Source organism: Scyliorhinus torazame, chromosome 5 (genome assembly GCF_047496885.1).
Source record: "Scyliorhinus torazame isolate Kashiwa2021f chromosome 5, sScyTor2.1, whole genome shotgun sequence".
Lineage (NCBI taxonomy): Eukaryota > Metazoa > Chordata > Chondrichthyes > Carcharhiniformes > Scyliorhinidae > Scyliorhinus > Scyliorhinus torazame.
This window is the reverse complement of record NC_092711.1, coordinates 77,445,160-77,464,049: the sequence shown is the minus strand read 5'-3', so window position 1 is coordinate 77,464,049 and position 18,890 is coordinate 77,445,160. Positions and strand designations below refer to the sequence as shown.

Genomic DNA, 18,890 nt, shown 5'->3' with positions numbered 1-18,890 from the left:
GGCTATTCTCCAGTCCTCCGGGACATCCCCTGAAGACAGCGAGGATCCAAAGATTTCTGTCAAGGCCTCAGCAATTTCCTCTCCAGCCTCCTTCAGTATTCTGGGGTAGATCCCATCAGGCCCTGGGGACTTATCTACCTTAATATTTTTTAAGACACCCAACACCTCGTCTTTTTGGATCACAATGTGACCCAGGCTATCTACACCCCCTTCTCCAGACTCAACATCTACCAATTCCTTCTCTTTGGTGAATACTGATGCAAAGTATTCATTTAGTACCTCGCCCATTTCCTCTGGCTCCACACATAGATTCCCTTGCCTATCCTTCAGTGGGCCAACCCTTTCCCTGGCTACCCTCTTGCTTTTTATGTAAGTGTAAAAAGCCTTGGGATTTTCCTTAACCCTATTTGCCAATGACTTTTCATGACCCCTTCTAGCCCTCCTGACTCCCTGCTTAAGTTCCTTCCTACTTTCCTTATATGCCACACAGGCTTCGTCTGTTCCCAGCCTTTTAGCCCTGACAAATGCCTCCTTTTTCTTTTTGACGAGGCCTACAATATCATTCGTCATCCAAGGTTCCCGAAAATTGCCGTATTTGTCTTTCTTCCTCACAGGAACATGCCTGTCCTGTATTCCTATCAACTGACACTTGAAAGCCTCCCACATGTCAGATGTTGATTTGCCCTCAAACATCCGCCCCCAATCTATGCTCTTCAGTTCCCGCCTAATATTGTTATAATTAGCCTTCCCCCAATTTAGCACATTCATCCTCGGACCACTCTTATCCTTGTCCACCAGTACTTTAAAACTTACTGAATTGTGGTCACTGTTACCGAAATGCTCCCCTACTGAAACATCTACCACCTGGCCGGGCTCATTCCCCAATACCAGGTCCAGTACCGCCTCTTCCCTAGTTGGACTGTTTACATATTGTTTTAAGAAGCCCTCCTGGATGCTCCTTACAAACTCTGCCCCGTCTAAGCCCCTGGCACTAAGTGAGTCCCAGTCAATATTGGGGAAGTTGAAGTCTCCCATCACCACAACCCTGTTGTTTTTACTCTTTTCCAAAATCTGTCTACCTATCTGCTCCTCTATCTCCCGCTGGCTGTTGGGAGGCCTGTAGTATACCCCCAACATTGTGACTGCACCCTTCTTATTCCTGATCTCTACCCATATAGCCTCACTGCCCTCTGAGGTGTCCTCTCGCTGTATAGCTGTGATACTCTCCTGAACAAGTAGCGCAACTCCGCCTCCCCTTTTACATCCCCCTCTATCCCGCCTGAAACATCTAAAACCTGGAACGTTTAGCTGCCAATCCTGCCCTTCCCTCAACCAGGTCTCTGTAATGGCAACAACATCATAGTTCCAAGTAGTAATCCAAGCTCTAAGTTCATCTGCCTTACCCGTAATGCTCCTTGCATTAAAACATATGCACTTCAGGCCACCAGACCCGCTGTGTTCAGCAACGTCTCCCCGTCTGCTCTGCCTCAGAGCCACACTGTCCATATTCCCTAGTTCTCCCTCAACGCTCTCACCTTCTGACCTATTGCTCCCGTGCCCACCCCCCTGCCATACTAGTTTAAACCCTCCCGTGTGACACTAGCAAATCTCGCGGCCAGGATATTTATGCCTCTCCGGTTTAGATGCAACCCGTCCATCTTATACAGGTCACACCTGCCCCGGAAGAGCTCCCAGTGGTCCAGATAACCGAAACCCTCCCTCCTACACCAGCTGTTTAGCCACGTGTTTGTCTGCTCTATCTTCCTATTTCTAGCCTCTATTCCTAGATTAATCATAGATTATCATTGAATTTACAGTGCAGAAGGAGGCCATTCGGCCCTTTGAGTCTGCACCGGCTCTTGGAAAGAGCACCCTACCCAAACTCAACACCTCCACCCAACACCAAGGGCAATTTTGGACACTTAAGGGCAATTTATCATGGCCAATCCACCTTTGGACTGTGGGAGGAAACCGGAGCACCCGGAGGAAACCCACGCAGACACGGGGAGGATGTGCAGACTCTGCACAGACAGTGATCCGAGCCGGAATCGAACCTGGGAACCTGGAGCTGTGAAGCAATTGTGCTATCCACAATGCTACCGTGCTGCCCTTGAGAACAAATAAACCTACACTGTATCATTTTACCGTAATCCATGCAGCTTGAAGGTCCCTAATGTTTCTGACTCAACTACTTCCACAGGCAGTGCATTCCATGCCCCCACTACTCTCTGGGTAAAGAACCTACCTCTGATATCTCTCCTATATCTTCCACCTTTCACCTTAAATTTATGTCCCCTTGTCATGGTTTGTTCCACCCGGGGAAAAAGTCTCTGACTCTCTATCTATTCCCCTGATCATCTTATAAACCTCTATCAAGTCGCCCCTGATCCTTCTCCGTTCTAATGAGAAAAGGCCTAGCACCCTCAACCTTTCCTCGTAAGACCTACTCTCCATTCCAGGCAACATCCTGGTAAATCTTCTTTGCACCTTTTCCAAAGCTTCCACATCCTTCCTAAAATGAGGCGACCAGAACTGTACACAGTACTCCAAATGTGGGCTTACCAAAGTTTTGTACAGCTGCATCTTCACCTCACGGCTCTTAAATTCAATCCCTCTGTTAATGAACGCGAGCACACCATAGGCCTTCTTCACAGCTCTATCCACTTGAGTGGCAACTTTCAAACATGTATGAACAGAGATCCCAAGATCTCTCTGCTCCTCCACATTGCCAAGAACTCTACCGTTAACCCTGTATTCCGCATTCATATTTGTCCTTCCAAAATGGACAACCTCACACTTTTCAGGGTTAAACTCCATCTGCCACTTCTCAGCCCAGCTCTGCATCCTATCTTTGTCTCTTTGCAGCCGACAACAGCCCTCCTCACTATCCACAACTCCACCAATCTTCGTATCGTCTGCAAATTTACGGACCCACCCTTCAAGTCCCTCATCCAAGTCATTAATGAAAATCACAAACAGCAGAGGACCCAGAACTGATCCCTGCGGTACGCCACTGGTAACTGGGATCCAGGCTGAATATTTGCCATCCACCACCACTCTCTGACTTCTATCGGTTAGCCAGTTTGTTATCCAACTGGCCAAATTTCCCACTATCCCATGCCTTCTTACTTTCTGCAGAAGCCTACCATGGGGAACCTTATCAAATGCCTTACGAAAATCCATGTACACTACATCCACTGCTTTACCTTCATCCACATGCTTGGTCACCTCCTCAAAGAATTCAATAAGACTTGTAAGGCAAGACCTACCCCTCACAAATCCGTGCTGACTATCCCTAATCAAGCAGTGTCTTTCCAGATGCTCAGAAATCCTATCCTTCAGTACCCTTTCCATTACTTTGCCTACCACCGAAGTAAGACTAACTGACCTGTAATTCCCAGGGTTATCCCTAGTCCCTTTTTTGAACAGGGGCACGACATTCGCCACTCTCCAATCCCCTGGTACCACCCCTGTTGACAGTGAGGACGAAAAGATCATTGCCAACGGCTCTGCAATTTCATCTCTTGCTTCCCATAGAATCCTTGGATATATCCCGTCAGGCCCGGGGGACTTGTCTATCCTCAGGTTTTTCAAAATGCCCAACACATCTTCCTAACAAGTATTTCCTCAAGCTTCCCAATCTGTTTCACACTGTCCTCTCCAACAATATGGCCCCTCTCATTTGTAAATACAGAAGAAAAGTACTCGTTCAAACCTCTCCTATCTCTTCAGACTCAATACACAATCTCCCGCTACTGTCCTCGATCGGACCTACACTCGCTCTAGTCATTCTCATATTTCTCACATGTGTAAAAGGCCTTGGGGTTTTCCTTGATCCTACCCGCCAAAGATTGTTCATGCCCTCTCTTAGCTCTCCTAATCCCTTTCTTCAGTTCCCTCCTGGCTATCTTGTATCCCTCCAATGCCCTGTCTGAACCTTGTTTCCTCAGCCTTACATAAGTCTCCTTTTTCCTCTTAACAAGACATTCAACCTCTCTTGTCAACCATGGTTCCCTCACTCGACCATCTCTTCCCTGCCTGACAGGGACATACATTGGGTAGGATGCTCTTTCCAAGAGCCGGTGCAGACTCGATGGGCCAAATGGCCTCCTTCTGCACTGAAAATTCTATGATTCTATGAGTCACATGAAGACCCAAGGCAGAAGCTCACAACACGTGAGTAGACATTGCCCTCAAATCAAGGGACTGCTGATGACAACGAGGGTCAGTGTGCAGCGGCGTGTATGAGCGGTCATCCTGGACCAGGGAGCAGGAGGAGGACTGACTGCGATGGATTTTGGAAACTCCTTTTACAGGAGATTAGACCATAAGACATAGGAGCAGAATTAGGCCACTCGGGATCATTCTTGTGAACCTCCACTGGACCCTTTCCAAGACCAGCACATCCTTCCTTAGATACGGGGCCCAAAACTGCTCACAATACTCCAGATGGGGTTTGACCAGAGCTTTATACAGCCTCAGAAGCACATCCCTCATCTTGTATTCTAGCCCTCTTGACACGAATGCTAACATTGCATTTGCCTTCTTAACTGCCGACTGAACCTGTACGTTAATCTTAAGAGAATCATGAACAAGGACTTCCAATTACCTTTGTGCTTCTGATTTCCGAAACATTTTCCCATTTAGAAAATAGTCTATGCCTAAATTCCTTCTTCCAAAGTGCATAACCTCACACTTTTCCGCATTGTATTTCATTTGCCACTTCATTGCCCACTCTCCTAGCTTGTCCAAGTCCTTCTGTAGCCCTCGTGCTTCCTCAATACTAACTGTCCCCCTTTAGATCTTTGTATCATGTGCAAACTTAGCAACAGTGCTTTCAGTTCCTTCTTCCAAATCATGAATGTATATTGGAAAAAGTTGTGGTCCCAGCACAGACCACTGAGGCACACCACTAGTCACCGGCTGCCATCCTGAAAAAGACCCTTTTATCCCCACTCTCTGCCTTCTGCCGGCCAGCCAATCCTCTATCTATGCCAGGATCTTACCCTTAACACCATGGGCTCTTAACATATTTAACAGTCTACTGTGCGGCACCTTGTCAAAGACCTTCTGGAAATCTAAATAAATCACGTCCACTGGTTCTCCTTTGTCTATCTTCCATGCTACCTCCTCAAACGGACTTGTTCGACATGACCTCCCTTTGACAAAGCTGTGCTGACTCAGTCCTATTTTACCATGTACTTCCCAATACTCCGCGATCTCAGCTTTAATAACGGACTCCAAAATCTTAGCAATGACCGAAGTCAGGCTAACCGGCCTCGAAGTTCCCATCTTCTGCCTTCCTCCCTTCTTAAACAGCGGTGTTACATTAGCCACTTTCCAGTCCTCTGGGACCCTTCCTGCCTCCAGTGATTTCTGAAAGATCACCACCAATGCCTCAACAGTTTCCTCAGCTATCTCTTTTAGAACCCTGGGGTTCTAAACCCATCCGGTCCAGGTGGTTTATCTACCTTCAGACCTTTCCCCAGAACCTTCTCCTTAGTGATGGCCACTGCACCCACCTCGGCCCCCTGATTCTCCTGGATCCCTGGCATCCCACGTGTCTTCCACCATGAAGACTGATGAAAAGTAACTGTTCAGTTGCTCTGCCATTTCTTTGTTTCCTATTATTACTTCTCCAGCCACATTTTCCAGTGGTCCAATGTCTATTTTTGCCTCTCTCTTACCTTTTATATATTGAAAAAAACTCTTCATATCTTCACTTATTACTAGCTAGCTTGCACTTCTATTTCATCTTCCTTTATTGCTTTTATAGTTGTCCTCTGATCGCTTTTAAAGGCTTCCCAATCCTCTGGCTTCCCACTAATCCTCGCCAAATTGTATGCTGTTTCATTTGCTGTCCTTGACTTCCCTCTTCAACCATGGATGCCTTGCCCTCCATTAGCATGTTTCCTCCTCCTTGGGATGACTTTCTGTTGTGAATTGGACATTTTGAAATCTCTCTCAGTGTACCTGAACAGGGGCAGGAATGTGGCGACTAGGGGATTTTCACAGTAACTTGATTGCAGTGCTAATTACTCGTGACAATAAAGATTATTATATTATAATTGGGGGGGGGATAAAATTCATGCAGATTTGCAGCTCCACAAAGTGTTTCCAACTCCTCCCACACATCTCCTTAACAGGTTGACGCATTTATTTGTCTTGACTAAAAGGGTGGTCACTGGTGGCATGGTGGTGCAGTGGTTAACATTGCCGTCTCACTGTGCCGAGGACCAGGTTCGATCCCAGCCCCGGGTCACTATACGTGGGGTGTTTGCACATCTCTGCACATTCTCCCCATGTCTAAGTGGATTGGCCACGCTAAATTGCCCCTTAATTGGAAAAAAAAAATTGACGTTGAATGGGCAACTTGACAAATACATGAAGAGGATGGGAATAGAGGGATACGGACCCCGGAAGTGTAGAAGATTTTAGTTTAGACGGGCAGCATGGTCGGCACGGGCTTGGAGGGCCGAAGGGCCTGTTCCTATGCTGCACTGTTCTTTGTTGTTCTAAATTTATTTTAAAAAAGGATTGTCTCTTTCCTGATGTTCACAATTAAAGGGGTGGGTTCCCCAGGAGATGGCTGACATTTCAGGGGACAGTAAATTAATAATGGACCGAGATATGTCTCGTGTTGTTACATGGCACAGATTAGATATATTATTTGCAGTTTGTAATAAAGTAAATTCATTATTATTTCTCGTCTTCTGATATATATATGGTTAGGTGGATTGGCCATGATAAATTGCCCTTAGTGTCCAAAATTGTCCTTAGTGTTGGGTGGGGTTACTGGGCTATGGGGATAGGGTGGAGGTGTGGACCTTGGGTAGGGTGCTCTTTCCAAGAGCCGGTGCAGACTCGATGGGTCGAATGGCCTCCTTCTGCACTGTAAATTCTATGATAATCTATGATAAGACTGCAGCTATGTCATAGATTTCCAGTCATCTCTTCCCTCAGAGGGTTGTTAGTCTTTGGATTTCTCTTTCATAGGGACCAGTTGTATCTGAAAAATGAAAATCGCTTCTTGTCACTAGTAGGCTTCAATTAAGTTACTGTGAAAAGCCCCTAGTCGCCACATTCTGGGCCTGTTCGGGGAGGCTGGTACGGGAATTGAACCGTGCTACCGGCCTGCCTTGGTCTGCTTTCAAAGCCAGTGATTTAGCCCTGTGCTAAACAGCCCCTATCTGGGGGTCATTGACTATATCAAAGCACAAGTTTGACAGATATTTTATTGACAATGGAGTTAAGGGTTATGGACAACAGGTAGGAAAATAGAGAGAAAGCTGAGATGAGGATGTGGTGAAGCTTTGGAATTCTCTACCCCAGAGGAATGTGGAGCCTCAGTCATCAGGGATGTTCAAGACAAATATTGGTAGGTTTCTAGATATTGAAGATATCGAGGGATATGGGGATTGTGTGGGAAAATGGTGCTGAGGTAGATCGGCCAAGGATCGCATTGAATGGTTGAGCAGACTCAGTGGGCCGAATGGCCTACTCTTGCTCCTATTCAAATCGAACATAGGAACTAGGAGCAGGAGTAGGCCATCTGGCCCCTCGAGCCTGCTCCACCATTCAATGAGATCATGGCTGATCTTTTGTGGACTCAGCTCCACTTTCCTGCCCGAACACCATAACCCTTAATCCCTTTATTCTTCAAAAAACTATCTATCTTTATCTTAAAAACATTTAATGAAGGAGCCTCTACTGCTTCACTGGGCAAGGAATTCCATAGATTCACAACCCTTTGGGTGAAGAAGTTCCTCCTAAACTCAGTCCTAAATCTGCTTCCCCTTATTTTGAGGCTATGCCCCCTAGTTCTGCTTTCACCCGCCAGTGGAAACAACCTGCCCGCATCTATCCTGTCTATTCCCTTATTAATCTTATATGTTTCTATAAGATCCCCCCTCACCCTTCTAAATTCCAATGAGTACAGTCCCAGTCTACTCAGCCTCTCCTCGTAATCCAACCCCTTCAGGTCTGGGATTAACCTAGTGAATCTCCTCTGCACACCCTCCAGTGCCAGTACGTCCTTTCTCAAGTAAGGAGACCAAAACTGAACACAATACTCCAGGTGTGGCCTCACTAACACCTTATACAATTGCAGCAGAACCTCCCTAGTCTTAAACTCCATCCCTCTAGCAATGAAGGACAAAATTCCATTTGCCTTCTTAATCACCTGTTGCACCTGTAAACCAACTTTTTGCGACTCATGCACTAGCACACCCAGGTCTCTCTGCACAGCAGCATGTTTTAATGTTTTATCATTTAAATAATAATCCCTTTTGCTGTTATTCCTACCAAAATGGATAACCTCACATTTGTCAACATTGTATTCCATCTGCCAGACCCTAGCCCATTCACTTAGCCTATCCAAATCCCTCTGCAGACTTCCAGTATCCTCTGCACTTTTTGCTTTACCACTTATCTTAGTGTCGTCTGCAAACATGGACACATTGCCCTTGGTCCCCAACTCCAAATCATCTATGTAAATTGTGAACAGTTGTGGGCCCAACACTGATCCCTGAGGGACACCACTAGCTACTGATTGCCAACCAGAGAAACACTCATTAATCCCCACTCTTTGCTTTCTATTAATTAACCAATCCTCTATCCATGCTACTACTTTCCCCTTAATGCCATGCATCTTTATCTTATGCAGTAACCTTTTGTGTGGCACCTTGTCAAAGGCTTTATGGAAATCCAGATATACCACATCCATTGGCTCCCCGTTATCTACCGCACTGTTAATGTCCTCAAAAAATTCCACTAAATTAGTTAGGCAAGATCTGCCCTTTATTAACCCATGCTGCGTCTGCCCAATGGGACAATTTCCATCCAGATGCCTCGCTATTTCTTCCTTGATGATAGATTCCAGCATCTTCCCTACTACCGAAGTTAAGCTCACTGGCCAATAATTACCCGCTTTCTGCCTACCTCCTTTTTTAAACAATGGTGTCACGTAATCTCTGTGTCCTGGTCAGGAAGCAGTGAGCTGAGCTTGGATCTGTCAATCAACATGAATCAGTACCTTCAGGAGAATTGGGAGGGTGAATATTAGATACAGCAGAGTGAGAATGGAGGGAGATTGTGTGGGATGGAGATTTACAGCTTTTGGAGAGCGAGAGAGGAAATAATGTTCCATAGGAACTAGAATTGTCTGTTCTGAATTTCTATCCCGTACTAACAATGATGACTTTTGTAAATTGTATTTAAAGGATATTGGAAGAGGAGGAATTATAGACAGAAATCTCAAACATCACATCTTGATGTGACAAACTCACTCGATTCCTTCTGATCTGAATATCATCGGGCTCTGAATATCATCGGTGAGAAGGAGAAATGTTTGTCTGATCTATCAGCTTCAAAACATTTTAAATGTGAGTGTGATGGGAAAAGCACCAAGACCCACACAACACACACCCGAGTGAGGGTGTCCCAGTGAACTGACTGGAAACATCAGTGTGACTGGAAAAGCACCGAGACCCACAAAACACACACCCGAGTGAGAATGTTCCAGTGAACTGACTATGGAAAGAGCTTCAAGGTGTTACACAGCCTGAAAAAATATCACACTATTCACAGTGAGGAGAGACAGTGCACATGGTCTGCGTGCGGACAAGGCTTCCGCTGACTGTCCAATCTGGAGAGACACGAGACCCAAAACATGGAGAAACCGTGGAAATGTGGGGACTGTGGGAAGGGATACAGAGTCCCAACTCTGCTGGAGATTCATCGCCGCAATCACACTGGGGAGAGGCCGTTCACCTGCTCTCAGTGTGAGAAGGGATTTACTCAGTTATCCACCCTGCAGTCACACCAGCGAGTTCACACAGGGGAGAGGCCATTCACCTGCTCTCGGTGTGGGAAGGGATTCACTCGGTTATCCACCCTGCAGGCACACCAGCGAATTCACACTGGGGAGAGGCCGTTCACCTGCTCTCAGTGTGAGAAGGGATTCGCTCAGTTATCCACCCTGCAGACACACCAGCGAGTTCACACTGGGGAGAGGCCATTCACCTGCTCTCAGTGTGGGAACGGATTTATTGATTCATCCACCCTGCAGAGACACCAGCGAGTTCACACTGGAGAGAGGCCGTTCATCTGCTCTAAGTGTGGGAAGGGATTTATTGATTCATCCACCCTGCGGAAACATCAGCAAGTTCACACTGGGGAGAGGCCTTTCACCTGCTCCCTCTGTGGGAAAGGATTCACACTGTTATCCAACCTGCAGAGACATCAGCGAGTTCACACTGGGGAGAAGCCATTCAGCTGCTCTTAGTGTGGGAAGGGATTACATAGAAAATAGGAGCAGGATGAGACTATTTGGCCCTTTGCACCTGCTCCGCCATTCATTATGATCATGGCTTACCATCCAACTCCATAGCCTAATCCCGCTTTCCCCTCTATATCCTTTGATCCCCTTCGCCCTCAGTGCTATATCCATCTGCTTCTTGAAAACATACAATGTATTGGCCTCAACTATTTCCTGTGGTCACAAATTCCACAGGCTCACCACTCTCTGGTTGAAGAAATTACTCATCTCTGTCCTAAATGGTTTACCCCCTATCCTCAGACTGCGACCTCTGGTTCTGTACACTCCCACCATCGGGAAAATCTTTCCTGCATCTACCCTGTCAAGTCCTGTTAGAATATTATAGGTTTCTATGAGACCCCCCATTCTTCTGAACTCCAGCGAATACAATCCTAACTGATTCAATCTCTCGTCCGTCAGTCCCACCATCCCAGGAATCAGTCTGGTAAACCTTTGCTGCACTCCCTCTGGAGCAAGAACATCCTTCCTAAGGAGACCGAAACTGCACCCAATATTCCAGGTACTGCCTCACTAAGGCCCTATATAATTGCAGCAAGATATCCCTGCTCCCGTATTCAAATCCGCTCGCAATGAAGACCAGCATACCATTTGCCTTCTTTACCGCCTGCTACAGCTGCATGCTTTCCTTCAGTGACCAGTGTACGAGGACACCCAGGTCTCAATGCACATTCCCCTCGTAATTTATGGCCATTCAGCTAATAGTCTGCCTTCTCATTTTTTTTTAATGAACAATTTTATTGAGGTATTTTTGGCATTGTAAACAGCCACAGTGTACAGTAATGTGCCATTATCACTAGAAACATAGTGCAAAAAAACAAGTCATCTCTCACAAACACCCGCCTATTTATCCCCCTACTCTACTCTACTCACCACACACCCCATCCCCCCCGCCCGCTGACGTTTAATTCTCCGCAAAGAAGTCGATAAATGGTTGCCACCTTCGGGCGAACCTTGTCATTGATCCTCTTAAGGCAAACTTAATTTTTTCCAAACCGAGAAAGCTTGCCATGTCCGAAAGTTATATTTCGGCCTTTGGGTGCTTTGAGTCCCTCCATGCCAGCAGTATTCGTCGCCTGGCTACCAGGGAAGCAAAGGCCAAGGCGTCGGCCTCTTTCTCCTCCTGGACTCCGGGTCTTCCAAAACCCCCAAAATTGCCACCTCTGGACTCATCGCCACCCTTGTTTTCAAAACCTGGGACATGAAGTCCGCAAAACCCTCCCAGTATCTCCTAAATTTTGGACATGCCCAGAACATGTGGACAGGGTTCGCTGGTCCTCCTGCGCATCTAGCACACTTGTCCTCCAGTCCAAAGAATTTACTCATCCGGGCCACCGCCATGTGTGCCCGGTGGACGACCTTGAATTGAATCAGGCCGAGCCTTGCGCATGTTGGAGTTGAGTTTACCCTACTCAGGGCTTCCGCCCATAGCCCGTCTTCCATCTCCTCGCTGAGTTCCTCCTCCCACTTAAGTTTCAGTTCCTGTGTCTGAGACTCCTCCGCTCTCATGAGCTCTTTATAGACGTCCAAGACTCTCCCTTCTCCCATTTCTCCCTTGGAAACTACCCTGTCCTGGATCCCGTTTGGTGGGAGGCGTGGGAAGGATGGGACCTATCTGCAAACGAAATCAGGTACTTGCAAGTACCTGAAATCCTTTCCCCTTGCCAGTCCAAATCTCTGCTCCAGCTCCCTTATGCTCAAAAAACTCCCTTCTAGGAACAAATCGCCCCCACCCTTCGCCATGCTCGGAACCCGCCATCCATGTTCCTCGGGGTAAAACGGTGGTTGTCACAGATTGGGGATGAGACCGATGCTCTCACCTCCCCCACATGTTTCCTCCACTGGCCCCAGATCCACAGGGCCGCCACCACTACAGGGCTGGTGGAGTACCTGGCCGGCGGGAGCAGCAGAGGAGCCGTGACCAGGGCTGCCAGACTGGTGCCCCTGCATGAAGCCGCCTCCAGCCGCCCCCAAATAGACCCCGTACCCACCATCCATTTCCTTATCATGGCTATATTGGCTGCCCAGTAGTAGTTGCTAAGATTCGGCAGCGTCAGTCCCCCCTCGCTGCGATTCCTCTCTAGCATCACTTTCTTCACCCGCGGGGACTTCCCCGCCCAAACAAAGCCCATAATAATTTTATCAACCCGTTTAAAGAAGGATGAAAATTGGGAGGCACTGGAAAATAAATAGGAATCTCGGGAGGATCGTCATCTTCACCGTCTGCACTCTCCCCGCAAGTGATAGCGGGGGTGCATCCCATCTCCGGAACTCACTCTTCATTTGCGCCACCACCATGGTCAAATTTAACTTGTGTAGCCTGCCCCAGTCTCGCGCCACCTGTATCCCCAAGTATCGGAAGCTCTTCCCGACCAGCCTAAATGGAAGCCCCTTCAACCTATTCTCCTGGCCCCTCGCCTGTACCACAAACATCTCACTCTTTGTCATATTTAGCTTGTACCCAGAGAATCAGCCAAATTCTCTCAGTGTTTCCATTATACCGTCCATCCCGGTCAGTGGGTCCGATACGTATCGAAGCAAGTCTTCTGCGTAGAGCGAGACCCTATGCTCAATCCCCCCGACTATTCCTTTCCAACCCCTGGCTGCTCTCAGAGCAATCGCCAGCAAACAGCAATGGAGAGAGTGGGCATCCCTGTCTGGTCCCGCGGTGTAGTCTAAAATAATCGGATGTTGTCCTATTCATCCTTACGCTAGCTTCCGGGGCCTGATATAGCAATCTGACCCAGTCAACGAAGCCCTCCCCGAACCCGAACTGTCCCAATATCTCCCACAAATAGTCCCACTCCACCCGGTCAAAGGCCTTCTCGGCATTCATTGCCACCACTAATTCCACCTCGCTGCCCTCTGGGGGCATCATGATCACGTTAAGTAGTCTTCTTAAGTTGGCTGTCAGCTGTCTACCTTTAATGAACCCAGTTTGGTCTTCCCCTATTACCTCCGGTACCCAGTCCTCAATTCTAAACGCCAAGACCTTAGCCAGTGGCTTAGCGTTAATATTGATCAGGGAGATTGGCCTATATGACCCAGACGCTTCCAGGTTCTAGTCCCGTTTTAGTATCAGTGAGACGGTGGCCTGTGACATCGTCGGGGATAGAGTCACTCTGTCCCTCGCCTCATTAAACACCCTGATCAGAACCGGCCCCACTATCTCCGGGAACCTTTTGTAGAACTCTACCGGGTATCCATTCGGTTGCCCTACTGCATGTCCTTCAAGCCACCCAGTATTTCCTCCGCCCTGATCGGGGCCCCCAACCCGTCTACTAGCCCCCTTCCCACTTTAGGGAAGGTCAGTCCATCCAAGAAGCGCCTCATCCCTTCCGGCCCCTCAGGGGGTTCCGAGGTATAGAGCTTGCTATAGAAATCCCGAAACACCTTGTTCAGTCCTGTTGGGTGATCCACTTTGTTTCCCTCACCATCCGCTACCCAACCTATTTCTCTGGCTACTTCCTTCTTCCGGAGTTGTTGCGCGAGCATTCTACTGGCTTTCTCCCCATGTTCATAGACCGCGCCCCTTGCCTTCCTGAGCTGTTCCACAGCACTCCCACTTCCATCTGTCTCTGAGTAGGTCCTCCCTCGGGGACTCCGCATGTTCCTTGTCCGTCTGGTGAATCTCCCTGACCAGTCTGTCCATTTCCGCTCTGAACTGTTCTATCCCTATGGGCTTGTATAGAGATCAATTCCCCTCTCACCACCGCCTTCAGCGCCTCCCACAGGACCGCTGCTGAGACTTCCTCTGTGTCATTGACCTGCATATAGTTCTGCATACACTTCCTCAGATCTCTCACACACCCCCTCATCCACTAGTAATCCGACATCCAGTCTCCATTGCGGGCGCAGTTAACTCTCTTTGCAGACCTGCAAGTCAACCCAGTGTGGGGCATGGTCCGAAATAGTGATCGCCGAGTATTCCGTGTCCTTTATCCCACCTAAACAATCCCTACTCATGATGAAAAAGTCGATTCTAGAATAGACTTTATGGACATGTGAGTAAAACGAAAACTCCTTTCCCATCGGCCGACTGGCTCTCCATGTATCTACATCCCCCATTTGCTCCATGAACCGATCAGTTCCCTTGCCATTGCTGGGACCCTACCCATTCTGGAGCATGACCGGTCTAGGCCGGGGTCGAGAACGGTGTTAAAATCTCCACCCATAATCAGCTTGCGTGAGTCCAAGTCGGGAATTTTCCCCAACAGCCTTTTAATGAAGTCTGCATCGTCCCAGTTTGGGGTATATACATTCACCAGGACTACCCTCATTCCCTCAAGCTTGCCGCAGACCATAAGGAATCTGCCACCCCATCAGCAATTGTGTCCTCCGCCTTAAATAGAACCCGTTTATTGATCATAATTGCCACCCCCCTGGATTTGGAGTCTAAACCCGAGTGGAAGACCTGGGTAATCAAGCCCTTCCTGAATCTAGTGTGATCACTCACTTCCAAGTGTGTCTCCTGCAGCATGATTCCGTCCGCCTTTAAAGCTCGCAGATGTGCAAACAGACGCGTCCTCTTGACTGGCCCGTTTAACCCTCTGACATTCCAGGTGATCAGCCTGGTTGGAGGACATCCGGCCCTCCCCCTACGCCAATCAGCCATAACCTTTCCTGGGCCCGCCTCCAGCCCATGTGCCGCGCCTCTTCCGGTTCGCCACCTGGCGGCTCCCACCCCCAACCTCCTGTCTGTTACCTGATTCAAATCCCTCCCATGTCAGAATAGCTCCCCCTCCCCCACCCCCAGCAACAACCCACTGTAACCCAACCCCTGCCATATACTGGCTGTATGCACACCCCCCACCTGGCTTCCGTTGACCAGCTTTCTCAGCTAGCCCGATGACTCATCACTCCGGCACCCACTTGTCTTGCTCCCATTATTCCCCCGCTCCCATCCCCCCGCCCATCAACACATAACCTCGCATGTCTCCAAATAATACTGCATCTCCTTTCATTTGCCCACTCACTCAACTTGTGCAAATCACACTGAAGGATCTCTGCATCCTCCTCACAGCTCACCCTCCCATGCAATTTGGTGTCATCTGCAAATTTGGAAATATTGCATTTTGTTCTCTCCAAATCATTAATATATAGTGTGGCACAATGGTTAGCACTGCTGCCTCACAGCACTGAGGACCAGGGTTCAATCCTGGCCCCGGGGCACTGACCGTGTGGAGACAACTTCTCCCCGTGTCTGCATGGGTCTCACCCCAGAACCCAAAGATGTGCAGGCTAGATGGATTGGCCCTAATAAATTGCCTCTTAATTGGCAAAAAAGAATTGGGTACTTTAAATTTTTAAAAAATCAATTAATATATCTTGTGAATATCTGGGGACCTAGCACCGACCCCTGTGGTACCCCACCCGTCACTGCCTGCCAATTGGAAAAACATCCATTCATTCCTACTTTTGTTTCCTGTCTACCAACCTGTTTTCTATCTATCTCAATACACTACCCCTAATCCCATGTTCCTTAATTTTACACATTTAATCTCTTATGTGGGACTTTGTCAAAAGCCATCTGAAAGTCCAAATATACCACATCCACTGACTCCCCATCATCAACTCTACCAGTTACACCCTCGAAGAATTCCAGTAGATTTGTCAAGCATGATTTCCCCTTCATAAATCCATGCTGATTCTGTCCAATCCTGTCACTGTTTTCTAAGTACTTTGCTGAAACATTTTTGATAATGGTTTTCTCGAATTTTCCCCACTGCTGATGGTCTATAATTCCCTGATTTCTCTCTATCTCACTTTTTAAATAGTGGAGTTGCATAAATCACCCTCCAATCTTCAGGAACTGTTCCAGAGTCTGTAGAATCCTGGAAGATGACCATCAATGCATCCACTATTTCTAGAGCCACTTCCTTAAGTACTTTGGGAAGCAGATTATTAGGCCCTGGGGATTCATCAGCCGTCAATCCCATCAATTTCTCCAACACCATTTCTCGAATATTGATCTCCTTCAGTTCCTCCCTCTCACTAAATCCTGCAATCCCCAACATTTCTAGTATCTGCTATGTGAAGACAGAACCGAAGTATGTATTTATTTGCTCACCCATTCCTTTGTCCCCTATTATACATTCCCCTGTTTCTGACTGTAAGGAACCTACATTTGGCTTCACCAATCTTTTTCTCTTCACATTCCTATAGAAACTTTTACAATCAGCCTAATTTCCTGTTTTATGCCATTCCCAACATCACCACTGCAGTTTGGGAGTCTATATACGATGCCCACTAATTATTTTGCCCCAGCTCTACCCATACAGATTGCACATTGTCGGAGCTAATATCCTTCCTCACTATTGCATTAATTTCCTCTTTAACCAGCACTGCCACTCCACTGCCTTTTCCTTTTTGTCTGTCCTTCCTAAATACTGAATATATTCAATTCCCATCCCTGGTCATCCTGCAGCCATGTCTCCATAATCCCGATTATCTCACTCCCGTTTGTGCGTCGATTTGGGAGATTCACTCGATTATGCCGTCTGCAGTCACACCAGGGATTTCATACTGGGGAGAGGCCATTCACCTGCTCTCAATGTGCAAAGGGACTTTGTAATTCATCGCACTTTCTGAGACACCAACAACTTCACAACCAATTACAGGGATTGGATTCTGCTGTTATTGTTTCTGTTCTCAACTACATCAAAGACTGCATTTTATTCATTATGTTGGTCAATGGGGATGGTCAGAGGGTTTCTTTCTGCTGGACTGGCCGGTCTCACGACTTCGCCTCCAGTGGGCTGATTCTCTCTGAGCCTTCTTGCGAATATCTGGTTTCATATTTCACAATGAATGAAAGGGGGTTTGGAGGTTAGAAGATGTTTCATTACCATTTCTGTTTGGATACCCCAAAACTCATGCCATATTGCCATGAAGATGGGCTATGGTGGTTACATGGTTCTTTTGTTTAATTTATCTTGGTGCTTCTCACAGAAGAAAACTATCAGGGTATGAGGGGCAAGTTGTCTGAGGTGCACTGGGAAACTACATTAAGTAGTATGGTGGGAGACAGGCAATCACTAATATTTAAGGAATTATTACAAATTGACACGGGGACCGGTTAGCTCAGTTGGCTGGATGGCTGGTTTGTGCGGAGTGACACCAACAGCACAGGTTAAATTCCCATACCGGCTGAGGTTAGCCATGGTCTGTGTCAGTATTTATGCTCCACATGATCCTCCACCTACCCCACTACATCCCCCCCATCAGCATCTCCTTCTATTCCTTTCTCCATCATTTGTGTATCTAGCTTTACGTCCAATGGATTCATGCTGTTCACCTCAACCACTCGCTGTGGTAACGAGTTCCACATTCTCACAACTCGCTCGGTAAAGCGGTTTCTACTGAAATTCCTATTGGATTATTGAATCCATTCATAATCTTAAAGATTTTCTACAGGTCATCATTCAGTCTTCTCTTTTCCCGAAAAAAGCAGCCCCAGGCTTTCCTGGGTGTTAAATGCTCTCAGTTCTGAATATTTTGAATCTTTGTTGCACCTTCTCCAGTGCCTCTATTTCCTTTTCCTAAATGGAGATCATAAATGTTGACAGTGCTCCCAGTGTAGTCTAACCCTGGGTCTCAACAAGTTGAACATTTCCTCCGTGCTTTTCAATTCTATCCCTCTACAATGGAACCCTATATATGGGCCCCACACTTTAGGAAAGATGTGAAGTTCTTAGAGACAGTGTAGCGGACATTAACAAGAATGGCACCAGAGATGAGGGACTCCAGTTAGTTGGAGTGACTGGAGCAGCTGAATTTCTCTCCTGAGATCACAGCATCTGGAGGGTGGGGAATGGGGCCATTCAGCCCTTTGGGACCGTGTCGGCTCCCTGTGGAGGAAGCCAGTCTGTCCATTGCCCCGTTCTATCCCCGAATCCCCATGGTTTATTTCTGTCAGTGCCCACCCAATTTCCTATTGAAATCATTCCTTCATCTCCTATCCTCTTGAGCAGTAGGTTCCAGGTTGTTACCACTCCCTTTACATCTACACAAGGCTCATGGGGCATCGAGGAGTCTATTTGGCCCATTTTTCCCATGCCAGCTCTTTGTACAGTGACCCATTTAAGCTCATAGTTCGACTATTTTGTTTTCTTTTTCAGAATGCACTAAATTTCCTTTTGGAAGTTACAGTCCAATGAGATTCCAGCACCATTTATGGACAGTGCATTCCAAATCACAACAACTCACTGTGTTTTACAACAGACAATTGTGCCTATGGTGTGTCTGGAGTTTCACAGAGTATTCAAAACGGTGTCAACGACGTGCTTATTACACAAAATTAAGACTCTACCTTTATCAATAAATTGGTGAGGACACCAAGTGTAATATATCCTAGTTTGCGGACAGTTAGAACAAATGTACATTTCTATAAAACCTCTCATGACCACTGGACCTCCGAAAGTGTTTTAAAGCCAATGGAGTACTTTTGAAATATATTCACTGTTGTAATGTAGGAAGCTGTAAGTACGCATGTGGAATCATATTTAGTTATAAAATTGTTATTTTCATAGTGTAATCACTATCATTAGTAACA

General features: G+C 47.2%; 1 protein-coding gene across 1 annotated transcript in view; it reads left to right on the top strand.

Moving 5' to 3' along the window:
• Positions 1-18,890, top strand: part of LOC140421435 (uncharacterized) — a 69,875-nt gene that overhangs the window by 9,731 nt on the left and 41,254 nt on the right. Inside the window, exon 3 of the mRNA XM_072506144.1 lies at positions 7,182-7,196. Coding sequence (XP_072362245.1) covers positions 7,182-7,196 — 15 coding nt within the window. The remainder of the gene's footprint in view (positions 1-7,181; positions 7,197-18,890) is intronic.